This window comes from Echinops telfairi, unplaced genomic scaffold (assembly GCF_000313985.2).
Source record: "Echinops telfairi isolate 266 unplaced genomic scaffold, ASM31398v2 ScPeMD7_5592;HRSCAF=6446, whole genome shotgun sequence".
NCBI classification, from domain to species: Eukaryota; Metazoa; Chordata; class Mammalia; order Afrosoricida; family Tenrecidae; genus Echinops; species Echinops telfairi.
In genome coordinates this window covers 46,997,935-47,011,798 of record NW_022109491.1, presented here as the reverse complement: position 1 = coordinate 47,011,798, position 13,864 = coordinate 46,997,935, and the positions used below count along the sequence as shown (strand labels likewise).

The window sequence follows — 13,864 nt, the reverse complement described above, 5'->3', positions numbered from 1 at the left end:
ACCCGGCCCACTGGCCCCTCCTTCCCATACCCTCAGGGAATCATTACTCCCATTACTCCCATAACTGTTTCTGAAGGGTTATCTATTTTGGCTTTAATGCATCAAGTACTCTTAATTATATGTGTGAGCATATGCAAGTCTAACCATGGTTAATGAGGTGTTATGTGTTTCATCAGTGCTATACAGCTCCCTAGATCTATTATCCCTTCCATGTGGCCTTTCTGTGAGGGACTGTCCGGTTATCTTACAGGTGGGTTTTTGGTCTCCACTTTGTCCCCATTCCTTCATGTCAATTTGATTGCTTGTTTTTGAACTTCTGATACCTATTCTCATCAGCACCTCATGATCACACAGGCCTCCTTGTGTGAACTTCCATGTGGGCTTTGTTGCTTCCTTGCTAGATGGCCACTTGTTTAACTTCAAGCCTGTAAGACCCCAGACACTATCTTTTTAATGGCCAGGCACCATCAGATTTCTTCATCACCTTTGCTTATGCATCTATTTTGTCTTCAGTGATTGTGTCAGGAAGTGAGCATCATACAGTGCCACATTATTAGAATATGTTCATCCGTGCAACAGCATATTCTAAGCACCCATAGTAATGTTCATTCTGTTCTTAGGTGTGAAAAATTAGATAGACCTATACTTGAAATATTTATTTATTCATTTAATAAAACTCCTTATACTTCTGCTTATACTACAGTTTTATTCCCATACCTTTGTTCCTTCAATAAACAAACATATAGCACAAAGACAAAAAGTACCAAATAACCAAAGGTTGATATGCAGTCATTTACTTCAACTTTATGTTACACCCCAAATTCCCACGAGATATTATGAGTAAATTATGCAATTTGTAAGAGTGTTCAAAGAGCTAAAATATTGTTAGAAAAATTCCTATAAGTTTAACATAAGTGGAAAGGGCAAATAATAATATAATATATTCTCAGAATATAAAATATACAGAGAATTCACCTATTTCTATTACATCAAATGCAATGACTATTGTCTAATTGGCCTACCTCAAAATGAATGGGGTTCGTTTCCTACAATGAAAAGATAGTTAAGGACTTATGCACAGCTCATGATGCTCAGATAAAAGTGAGGAATACTACAATTGAGAATGCCAATTGAGAAGCAATATGGAATATCTTAAATAACAGGCCTATGGGTTTTTTTTGTTAGGTATGAATTAACATTTTTAATTAATATTTTAAAACTCTTTCTTATAACATAATCTAGTTTTGTGTACCTCTTTCATTCCTTTTTAATCATTTTATTGGGGGCTCGTACAACTCTTATCACGATCCATACATCCATCCATTGTATTTCAAGCACATTTGTACATTTGTTTCCCTCATCATTCTCAAAACATTTGCTTTCTACTTGAGCCCTTGGTATCAGCTCCTCATTATAAATTATTATTATTTTGTCATATCTTACACAGTCCAGCATCTCCCTTCACCCACTTTTCTGTTGTCCATCCCCCACGAAGGAAGTTATATGTAGATCCTTATAATCGGTTCCCCACTTTCTACCCCACCTCCCCTCCACTCTCCCAGTATCACCACTCTCACCACTGGTCCTGAAGGGATCATCTGTCCTGAATTCCCTATGTTTCCGGTTCCTATCTATACCAGTGTACCTTCTCTGGTCTAGCCAGATTTGTAAGGTAGAAAAACAAGCAAACAAAAACCTTTCGTTCTTATGTAAGTATTAACTGTGTGAAGTAATAAACTACTTTCAGGTCTATCTTTTTTTTTACTTAAAACAGTCATTAGGGCAATAACTAGTTGTTATATTATTTGAATCCCACCACTGATATGACCCTTAAACTGTGTCAAAACTCATAGCCAAAAGAGATAAGGACATAAGATTATTAAATCATTTTGAAATGATTTCATGGACTTTGTGAGTTAAAAACCTGTACTCAAGAATGGATCCTTAGAGGTAAAAACCTCCTTAAAGGAAAGGAAATGAGTAACTGTCACCAGAAAAGCAAAGTCAGAGAAATGAAACAGAGCCCAGGAGTAGAAGTGCTTTCTAGGAAGCCGGAGGAAGAAAGTGCATACAGAACAGAGAGAGGTCAGTAGTGCCACGGGCTTCAAACACTCTGGGAGGCTTGGGAAGAAAGCAGAAGCTGTGTGATTTCCCCATGAAGCATGTGGAGTGGTTTTGCCAAAGTACTTTCAGCAGACTGATTGGTCGGCAGCCAGATAACGTGAGCAAGTGACCTGTGAGAAGACCACTGAGAACACTGGACAAGCCCCTCCTTGTGAGGAACTTGGTGAGAAGAGGGAAGAGCAGGCAGTAGACAGGTGAGGGGACAGAGCCCAGGGGTGTGCTTTTAGGATTGCAGAGTCTGGAGTAGGTTGTTAAGGCTGAAATGAAGAGGGTATGTAAGTGGGTGATGAAAGACAATAATAGCGAGACAACAATCAGGCAAGGAACATGGGTTTGGAATCTGACAATCTTGATTTAGGCTCCATTTTATTGATGAAAAAATCTAAGGTTAGGGTGATGTCAGAAGGAATTTAGGTCAAATTTAAATCTCATGACTAACTTTCTAAGGTAACTTATTATTTACTGTGAGATTATGCTCTAGAGTACATTTACTCAGACATTCTGCTATAAAACCAAACATAATGCCAATTGAATCAACCCTATAGGATAGGATAAAACTGCCCCTATGAGTCTCAAAGACTGTAACTCTTTGGGGAGTAGAAAGCCCTGTCTTTATCCCAAAGATAGGCTGGCAGTTTCAAACTGCTGACATTTGGAATCACAGCCCGAAGTGTAACCACTACGCCACCAGGGCTCCTACCTCATGCTGTACAGTACACTAAAAACTCTAATCTTGATTTTTGTTGTGGTGAAATATACATGCACAGGTAGTCTTAGATTCCCTCTATTTCTTAATCATTTAAACTTTTTCTAGAATTCTCCTAGTTGTTTACATTTCAATATTACCTTAACTTTTCCAAAATTATAAAATAAGATTAAATTTTTATAATTCATCAAAATAATCCTGAATCTACTTATTTTATTCTTTCCTGGTAGGAATCTCGGAGTTCCTTGTTTTATAAAGGAAATATAACTTTTTCCAAAAATCATTGATTTATTCTCCTGTCACATAAGTGTCCCTCAAATGACTGTAGTACTTACAATGACCTGCCACTCTAAAATAGCAGGCTACTCACTTCTGCTGATGAACGATATTGGACTGGCTCAGAATTCTTCACATTTGCCAATGGTAGAAATGGGTCATAATCCGTGGATGTCAGCCAAGGTCAATATGTTATTGCAAAAGGAAAAATCTAAAAATACACTCTTTGATTTTAATACCACTTTTCGTTTCCCTGCAGTTTTTATGTAGAACTCTATTTGACTTGAATATTCATTGTTCAGAAAAACTCAGTAACTTAAGCAAACCTGTTCTCACAGTTCTATGGTACTCAAAGTAATTGTTTAAATAATTATGACAGCTTCGGAAGATTCACTAACATTTTAACTCAGTAAAAAAGCAAGAAGATTAAAAATATATGGGCAAATACAAATACTCTTGCTGAGTGTGGGTATACCCTGTTCAGAGTACAGAGAAAAAATAAAAATGATAATCTCTGTCTTGACTTAATGGCATAAGTAACCATTTATTATTACCTAACTTCTAGACATGTAACAATTCTGATGAAGCAATTTCATATTTTTTGTTTTTTTTGCATTGATTCTTTCACAGACCATTATCTACTATTTAAAATAATTACAGATCTTAGGTAGAGTTACAGAGAGAGGGACAACTGCTTATAGCTGATATGGTTGCAAGCCCAACCTAGGAAGGAGCCCATAAAAGCACATGTTCAGATTTCTAGTCCCTAATACCTTACTGCTTAAAAAGCAGAATCAAAGAGAAAAACCTAAAATCTCTGTTTTTATATTTCATCTCTAAACTAAGAAAAATTAAATTAAATTAATATGGAAATAATTTGGACATCATGAGCTTGTTTTTTTCTTTGATAGAGTATAGATTTTTTCCCTTATTTTTTAGGAAATCAGTTGATTTACAGGGAAAAAATTATTAACTCATAGATATTTTAATAACAAACATTTTAGATTTTTATTTGGTGTGTCATGATTTATAATTTGATTGATACAATTCCTGATAATTTCCCACTATTAAATTTCCCACTTTTATATTTACTTCACATCGAAAGAAAGTCTTTGAATAAAAGCAGAAGCATTTAATTTTCTACTCGCTTTTGCTTTGGATTTTATCAAATTGGACCTTCTTATTGGAGTTATATATAACCTGTTCTACCATGTCATCATTATCAAGTGTACTATATTGTAAACTCAGTCTCCTAACCAACCATTTTTTATCTTTGGGGCATTTATATTTCTGGTAGATGATATATTCATATAAGATGTAAGCATGAATTGGAACTGTCTTTAACTTTTGAAAAAGGTATTTATACAAGATGGCTGTATACAAGATTTTCTTGTATAAATACCTGTTTTTTGCTGCTCATCTCCCTCTACTGATTTCACTTTCCTGCCTTTTCCTTCCCCTCCTTTTCCCCCTTGCTGTCCTGTGTAGTGATCTGGTGGGAGAAGTTGTTACTACTATGTTCCACTTCTCCCTAGCACCTCCTCCCATCTTCTCCACCACATACGAGCTTCACATTTTTTTATTGCAATAAAAGTGCTTTATGCTGGTTTTTTAAAAATTCTACACTGAAAAGTATTTTCAGGTACTGATGGCAATCTAGTGGCACTCAGATTCTTTTATCACTGTGGTGTCGTTTTTCTTTGTTGATGTTTACAGAAAAGAAGAGAAGAAGTTTAGAATTGATTCCCCTGACTGCAAGGATGGTGATGGCCCATCTGGTGAACCACCTTGGGCACTACCCCCTCAGTGGGGGCCCTGCCATGCTGCACAGCCTCATCAGTGAGAACCACGACAACACCCATGTGGACTCTTCTGAGCTGTCCTGTGAGGTGTTCAAAAGCCCAAACCTGCAGCTGTTTGTGTTTAATGACAGTACCCTCATATCATACCTGCAAATACCTACAGAGAGACCAGCAAGTGGCTCATCCCTGGATGCCCTCTCTGATGTTAGAGTTATTATGAGGGATATATCAGGGAAATACTCTTGGGATGGCAAAATCCTATATGGACCTTTAGGCGGCTGCTTGGCTCCCAGTGGAACAAATCCTTCATTTCTCTTTTCAAGTTTGCATCATCAAACACTGAGACCTCGGGAAGACTTTTCTCAAATTGAAGAAGGAGAGGACTTCCTTGACAAACTACTTGAAAATATTGGCCACACAAGTCCCGAGTGCCTTCTCCCATCACAGCTAAATCTTAACGAGCCCTCCTCACCCCCACGTGGAATGAACCATGACCAAGAGAAGGAAATCATAGAGGTCATTTTGCGCCAGGATACACAAGAAGATGCGTATGTTCAGAAGACTAACTCTGACTCTACTATGAGAGTTACTGGTCAGCGACAGCCCAGGACAGTTGAGCCCCGGGAGCCATTCTATTTCTGCAGGTTATTGCTTAATGATCTGGGAATGAATTCTTGGGACAGAAGGTAACACTCTACTATAGTCCTTCAATTATCTTGTTGTTTTTGCATGACTTTCTTTTCAGGTATCAGAATGTTTACTGATATAAAATCAGGACCTGAAAATGACTCCATAAATTGAATAGACTTTAATTTCGACATTATATTAAGAGGGACCAACTAAAATTCTCATCTTTTGTTTCTTTTTTTTTTTTTTTAAACATTTTATTAGGGGCTCATACAACTGTTATCCCAATCCATACACACATCAATTGTGTAAAGCATATTTGTACATCATTTCTCAAAACATTTTCTCTCCATTTAAACCCCCGACATTAGGTCCTCATTTTTCCCCTCCCTCCCCGCTCCCCCCTCCCACATGAGCCCTTGATAGTTTATAAATGGGTATTTTGTCATATCTTGCCCTGTCCGACTTCTCCCTTCACCCACTTTTCGGTTGTCTGTCCCCCAGGGAGGAGGTCACACACAGTTCCATGTAATCGGTTCCCTCTTTCCTACCCATTCTCCCTTTACCCTCCCTGTTTTGCCACTCACACCACTGGTCCTATAGGGCTCATCCATCCTGGATTCCCTGGATTTTCAGTTCCTATCTGTACCAGTGTACCTCCTCTGGTCTAGCCAGTCTTGCAAGATAGAATTCGAGTCATGGTAGTGGGAGCGGGGAGGAAACCTTTAGGAACTAGAGGAAGATTGTATTTCTCATCATTGTTACCTCATCTTTTGTTTCATACCCATAAAAGCTACTTCACGGACATTAATGATCTCTCAAAGCATGATTATTATAATTTTTAATCAGTTGCAGCTCTGGAAGAAAAGACTAGAAATGGGAGGTTGTTGTGTGTGTGTATGTGTTTTTCTTTTTGTCTATTTCATCATTTACAGCTTGTTTTCTACTGCTAAATTAAAAGTAGGGGTGGAACGAATTGTAGTCTACTGATATACAGATGTACATTTTGAAGGAGACCTGTAGTGTGGTTAAGCACTGGACTGCTAACCACAAAGTTGGAATCCATCAGCCACTCCATGAAAGAGTCTGTTTTTTATAAATAGTTATAACCTTAGAACCCTAGAGTCAAACCCTACTGTGTCCTATAGGGTCTTTATGAATTGAAATTGACTTGAAGGCATTGGGTTTGGGAAGTTTAATTGTATATTTCAAAGGGTATCAAGCATTTTCTATGCTTTTTTCATTCTGCCTTGTCCATTGTTGCTTGCTATAACTTCATAGAAGGGGCTAATGGACTATACAGATTAATGAGCCACACTCTCACCTTAGGTCTGATGAAGTAGGTGTACTTGATACAACTCTGTGAAAAGGTGTGGTGACAAATGAGTTGAAGAATTATGAGTGAGTCCAAGGCAATGGAGAAGGCTTTGTGGAAGAGGAGGACTTTGACCTGGAGTGGAGTTTGAGGAAAAGAGGTTCAAAGCAGAACCGACACTAACAGTCACATGCACACAGTTACACATTCATTGACCACAGAGCCCTCCGGTGTCACTGGAGAGTAATGAGAATCAGTGAATATTTTTTGCTTTTGAATGTGTTGAGAAGTCTAGAGTTTAGTCTAACAAATAATGAATGATATGAAGGGTGGATAGGTAGATGGATGATAGCCTACTTTTTTAAGTAGTTTGCTCACTAATTGATTAGAAAGGGATAAGATCAGTTTGTGATCACGTGATTTTTCTTGTATGCTTTTTTGTTTATAGGAAGAACTTTCATCTGTTGAAGAAAAATTCAAAATTACTAAGAGAGCTAAAGAATTTGGACTCACGTCAGTGGTATGCTAAAGTGTATTCCCGTTATGCCTGTCTTGTTTTCTATATTCTCAGATAACGTACAGCTGCAGGAATCAATATACCTGTGGAGAATAACTCTTACCATCAAGAATCTAATGACATTGGCACATGCCATACCTTTGATATTTTTAGCCTTGAAGAATGAACTTTCATTCTAAGAGGAAGCCAGTATACCCACCTTATATTTGCCTTTTATTGAGTAATTTCCACTGTGGTAGGCATTTAATGTACATTCTCATTTCATCTCTCCAGCAACCTCTTTTTCATATCAGGAAGCATATTAAATAACATAATCTTATGGCCCTTTAACACTTGAAGATCATATGATTTGGATCATATGAGTGATCCAAGCGAGTCTCACTGAATAGCCCCTGCTGTTGCACTAGGGCTTAGGCATTCTGTGGTCTTTGTTTTATGATGTTGGAAAGGTTAGAAACAGTGTGTTGTGGTTAATAAGTCTTTATTAATAAGCCTCATTCTGCTTACTTACCTGGTTGGGGAGGTACCATGATCATGAAGGTAGTTCTCCCAGGGTGAGGCTTATCCATTGTACTCTGGATGTGCTGACCCTGCGATTTCCCCAAATGTGGGAAACTCAGCTGCATAATTTGTGGTAGTGGGGGACTGCATTTGCACTCTCCCCTGTAATTTCAAAAAACATCTTTTTAAATAAGCCTCATTCTCCAAAGTAGGTCAAGTACTCTGATATTCTCCTTTCCATCCTATCTCAGAAGCAATTCTAAAGATGAATTTACAGCCACGAAGTTTTTGATTTGGGGGAAATGCATGCTTCCAAACTCAGGAGTAAATGTAGCACGTAGTACATGAAGTGTGTTGTAAAAAATCTTCAATGCGGTTATAAAAATGGGGCTTCAGGGGATTTTTTGTTTTTAATATAAAACCTGACACCACCCCCACCCCCAGCTTATTGTTCTAATATTGAATTAGCTCTCAAGCTTAAAATTTCAGATAATATTCCTCAAATTGATTGTTTAACTCTCTACGTGGTATTTTATTAACATTTACATAACCTTCCTTTCAGCAGGCAGGGTTGTGTCATATCCTTATCTCGGGTTAATAAGCCTTCCTCCGATCCTGATATCGCACTCTTCATATAATCCAACTTCTCTGACGATTTGCTCAGCATACAGATTGAATAAGTATAGTGAGATGATACAACCCTGTTGCACTCCTTTCCTGATTTTAAACCAGGCACAATCTCATCTTGATTCATGTACAAGTTCTGCATGAGTACAATGAAGGTTCTAGAATTCCCATTCTTCTCAAGGTTATCTATAATTTATTATGATTCACACAGTCAAATACCTTGGCATATTCAATAAGGCTCAAATAATCATCTCTCTAGTATTCTCTGCTTTCAGTGAGGAACCATCTGGCATCAGCAATCTTCTCTTGTTCCACATCTTCTTCTGAATTAGGCCTGAAACTCTGGCAGCTTGCTGTCAATGTTCTGCTCTAAGCATTGTTAGATGATCTTGAACAATATTGTTTATGCGTGCTATATTAATGATATTGTTCTATAATTTGAGCATTCTACTGGGCTACCTTTCTTTGGGATGGCTACAAATTTGGGTCTCTTCCGTCACTTAGCCAAGTAGCTGTCTTCCAAATTTCTTAGTGCTTCCAGTGTTTCATTAATATGATATTCCATTAACTTGTTTTTTGCTAATACTTTCACTTTAGCTTGGACGTCCATAAATACTCTTGGTTCTGGCTCATATGCAACTGCCTGAAATGGTAGAATGTCAACTAGTTCTTTTGGGTAAAGTGACTCTGTATTCTTTCCGTCTTCTTGTGATGCTTCCTGAATCATTCAAAAATTTGCCATAAAAATCTTTCAATATTGCAACTGAAAGCTTGAAATTTTTCTTGAGTTCTTTCAGTTTAAGATATGCTGCGCATGGTTCTCTTTCGGTTTTCTAACTCTAAGGCTTTGAACATCATTATTATTTTACTTTGCCTTTGTGAGATGCCCCTTGATGTTTTCTGGTCAGCTCTTTGACTTTGTAATGTCTTTCGTTTTCCTTAATTACGTAGTTTTCTAAGTTACGATTAATAGCAAATTTCAGAGCCTCTTTTTCATCCACTTTGATCTTTAATTTCTCCTGCCTTTTTAATGACCTTTTGGTTTCTTCATAGATGATGTTCATGATGTTGTCCCACATCTCACCATATCTTCTTTCATTAGTGTTCAGTGCATCAAATTTGTTCTTGAGGTGTTCTTGAAATTCAGCTGGGATAGACTCAAAAGTCAGCCCCCTGGCCTAGTTTTCGCTGCTTATCTTGAACTTCGTCATTGTCTCAGCCCACAGATGAAGTCAATTTGACTTCTGTTTATAACATCTGGAGAATTCTATGTGTATTACTACAGCCTTTTGTCTTGTTGAAAAGGGTACTTGCTATGCTTAAGTCATTGGTCTTGCAAAATTCTATCATTGAACCTCCTGCTGTGTTTCTCTCATCAGGGCTTTCTTTCTGTCATCAGGCCCACACTCTCTAAGTACTGTTCCTTTCTCTGTGGTTCCAACTTTTCCATTCCAGTTTCCAATAATTATCAAAATATCTTGATTACGTATTTGATCAATTTTCAAGTGAAGATGTTGGTAGAATTCTTCTAGTTCCTCATCACTAGCTTTAGTGGTTGGTGCATCAATTCAGATAATTGTATTGATTGGATTTCCTTGAAGGCGGATAGATATTATCCTATCATAGACAGCATTCTACTTAAATATATATCTTGGAATGTCCTTCTTCATGATGAATGGGACACCATTACTCTTCATTTTTTCATTCCCAGCATAGTAACCATATGATTTTCTGATTCAAAATGACCAATACCAAAGATCATTTCAGTTCACTGATAAAATATTAATCTGATAAAATATTGATCTTTATGCATTTCATTTTTGAAGACTTATAATTTTCCTAAATTTATACTTCATGCATTTCATACTCCAATTATTAATAGATTTTTGTAGCTGGTTCTTCTCATTTTGGGTTGTGCCCATCAACAAATGAAGATCACAAAGACTTTCCTTCCATAGGCTTGATTCCATTCACATCATCATGATCAATTCTACTTTGAAGAGGCATAGTCATTTTGAGTGCCTTCCAACATGAGGGGCCCTTCCTCTGACACTATCTCTGACAATGTTCTGCTTCCATTCATTATGCCTGCAGAATCTGGCAATGTTTCCATGTTAGGTTTAAGGGTTTTAATGGCTGCTTCCTCCGAAGTGGGCAGCCAATTCCTTCTTCGTTGTATGATTTTAGTCTGAAAATTCCACTAAAACTTGTTCAATGTGGATGTCCTGCTGACATTTGAAATACCAGTGACATAGCTTTCCGCATCACAGCAACACACAAAGCCACCACCGTACAACTGAGAGACAGGTGGTGGCTTCTTATCAATGGTAACCATGAAAGAATGTTTCTTTTAGTGTGAAAATCTCTTCTTAACTTTTTTTTTAGTGGTCTCATACAATATTTGTCCTTTTGTGTTTGACTAATTTAGTCAGCATAATGGCCATCAGGTTCATCTATGTTACAAGGTATTTCACAGATTCATCATTATTCTTTAACAATGGATAGTATTCCGTGGTGTGTATCCTCCTTAGTTCTTTCATCTATGGGCATTTAGGTTATTTCCGTCTTTGTGATATTATGCATAGTCCAGTGATTAACATGAGTGAACATATATTTGTGTCATGGTTTTTATTTCTCTAGAATATATACCAAGTAGACAGATTGCTAGATCAAGTGGTATCCCTGGTTCCAAATTTTTAAGCAGTAACTTTTTCCCCAGTGGTTGTACTGTGTACCCACCAGCCATATATCAGAGTTCTAGCTCTTCACATTCTCACTAGCATTTGTTTTCTTTTTGTTTCTTTAAACTTTTCTGTAAATGTTGAGGTGAGATGATATCTCATTGATTTGTATCTCTGTAGTGGCTAAGGATCGAGAATATTCCTTCCTATGTGAATGTCTCTTTTGGTCTAGTCTCTATTCATGCGTGTCCTTTGCCCATTTTTTAAAAATTTGAATTATTTGTTCATTTGTTGTTGAAGTGTTGAATTTTCTTGAAACTTCAGAGATTAGCCCTTTGTCTGGTATGTTATTGCTAAAGAATTATCTCAGTGTGTGGGTTCTCTTTTGGCTTTTTTGGTGAAATTTCTGGATGCAAATAAGTGTCTAATATTTGCAGTCATCTAGTTTGTCTTCTACTGTTTGTGTGTTTTCAGTTGTATTGTTAAGTGCTATCAAGTCAGTTCTGATTCATACCAAATCTATGGACAACATGACAGAACAGTGCCCAGTCGTGTGCCAACCTCACAATTGTTGTATTTGAGCATTATAGGTGTCTTTCTTCCACATCAGATTTGTTTGTTCTGGCGCCCCATGGTACTTTCAGTATTCTTCGCCAATACCGTATTTCACATGCACCAATTTTTCTTCAATATTCCTTTTTCATGTATTGTATCTTATTTGATCTTCCTTATGTCATACGCTAGGGCCCCTAAATCTGTCCCTTATTTTTCATGGATCATGTTCATAGTTCTAGGTTTTACAATTCTGACTTTGATCCATCTTGAGTTCATATTGTAATATGATATGAGGTAAGGGTCCTGCTTCATTTTTCTACAAATGGGTATCCAGTTTTGCCAGTCTATTTGTTAACTAGACTTTATATTCCTCACTTAATATGTTTCAGCCCTGTGTCAAAATTAGGTTCCTAATTCTGTCCCATTGGTCAGTGTGTCTTTCATTGTACCAGTAGCAGACTGTTTTGACTATGTAACCAGTGTAGTAAGTTTTGAAATCAGGAATATGAGGCCTCATACTTTGTTGTTCTGTATATGCTTTCTTTCCCAGTGCCTCTTCCTTTTTAGATAGATGTGATTATTAATTTTTCAATTTCTTTAATTATATTGGAATCTGAATCAGGATTCCATATATCTGTAGATCACTTTAGTTAATATCAATAGTTTCACAGTGCTAAGTCTTTGTATCCACGAGCGAGAGTATACTACCATTTACGAAGGTCTTTTGATTTTGTGAAGTAGTATTTTGTAGTTTTCTCTGTATATGTCTTTTGTTTCTCTGGTTTGATTTATTTCTCAGTATTTCATCTTTTAAGTGATTATTGTAAATGACATTTTTTGTGTGTTTCAGAGTTCTCTTTGTTAATGTAAAGGATTCTGTTTGATATTTATATGTTAGTGGTTTATTCTACCAGTTTGCTGAGTCTTTCGATTAGTTCCAGTAATTTTCTTGCTGAGCATTAGAGATCTTCTATATAATTCCCAACTAGGGAGAACTTTATTTATTCTTTGCCTTTAGGTTAATCAGGATGTTTTTAATTTCCCTTTCTTGCTTTATAGCTCTAGCTAAGCCTTCTAGCACAATCTTGAATAGGAATGGTAATAAAGAGTATCCTTGCCTGGTTTCTGTTTGCAAAGGGAATGCTTTCAGTTTCTGGCTGTTGAGACTACCAGTGTTAACTGTAAGTCTGTATATATGCCCATATTAGGTTGAGGAGTAAGCCCAGGACCCTTTAGTTCTATGAAATTAGGCTATCTCATATTTAGTGTTCATTTAGCAAGTTAAAGTATATCTTGTCTTTAAACTTTTAGTTGAACATTTTTCTTTCTTATATTATGTTCTTGTGAAGTAAAGTATAGCTACTGTTTATATAAATAAAACATTAACAAAGATATAAATTATCTGATGAACCAGCCACCTGGTAAGGTGTATGTTGAAATCACGTTTTTCTTTTTTTGACATTTTAATGTGATAGCACAAAGAAACAGAGATATTCTGTTCTATTCTTAATAATTAGGAAAAATGCATTCTAATATAGAGTGGTGTACGGGGGTTGTTGGCTTATGTATGGGTGTTCATGAATTACTAGCTTTTCTCAGGCATGGTTATGTAGATTGTGGGTATGAAGTGCTATTCTGTTGCCAATTATTACTTCAAAAGCCTGGCTCCAACAAGGTCAGTTAAATCCTAGCGGGCTCTCGTGGTGCTAACATTTTAGAGGATGTGAAATTTGATGAATGTCTACAGTTAAAGGTCACCTCTATTCCACCCTGGTCATTCAAGCTCAGTGCTAATAAAGTAATGAGAACTCAAGGACCCATAAGCAGCTACAGTGTAAAGTGTTTAGACTTGAAAATGTATCATCAGAAACTTTTCAGATAAACTTGAGATTATTTTTACTATATGTGAAGTATATACAATAAAAATTAAAATGCTGAAGACTCTGAAATCTTTAGGGGCTACTGAAAGTGCCAGCCTTTTAAGCTGTAAGCTGGGATCTATATTACCACCAGATTCCCCAATTAGCTAATAATATTCTAGGATGTGAATGCCCCCTGCCTGTGGCTCAGAACACCAATAGATTGCAGTGCAGTTGCAGAGCTCCCTCCCACATGAGGACAAGCTTATGATGT

General features: G+C 36.9%; 1 protein-coding gene and 1 non-coding gene across 2 annotated transcripts in view; both read left to right on the top strand.

Moving 5' to 3' along the window:
* The window catches only part of RALGAPA2 (Ral GTPase activating protein catalytic subunit alpha 2), a 364,385-nt gene that overhangs the window by 190,368 nt on the left and 160,153 nt on the right, over nucleotides 1-13,864 (top strand). The window contains exons 31-32 of the mRNA XM_045295177.1: nucleotides 4,823-5,594; nucleotides 7,299-7,370. Of these exons, the coding sequence (XP_045151112.1) occupies nucleotides 4,823-5,594; nucleotides 7,299-7,370 (844 nt within the window). The remainder of the gene's footprint in view (nucleotides 1-4,822; nucleotides 5,595-7,298; nucleotides 7,371-13,864) is intronic.
* Nucleotides 7,871-8,031, top strand: LOC115871412. The gene has a single exon (XR_004047287.1). It is a non-coding gene; the product is annotated as a U1 spliceosomal RNA (small nuclear RNA).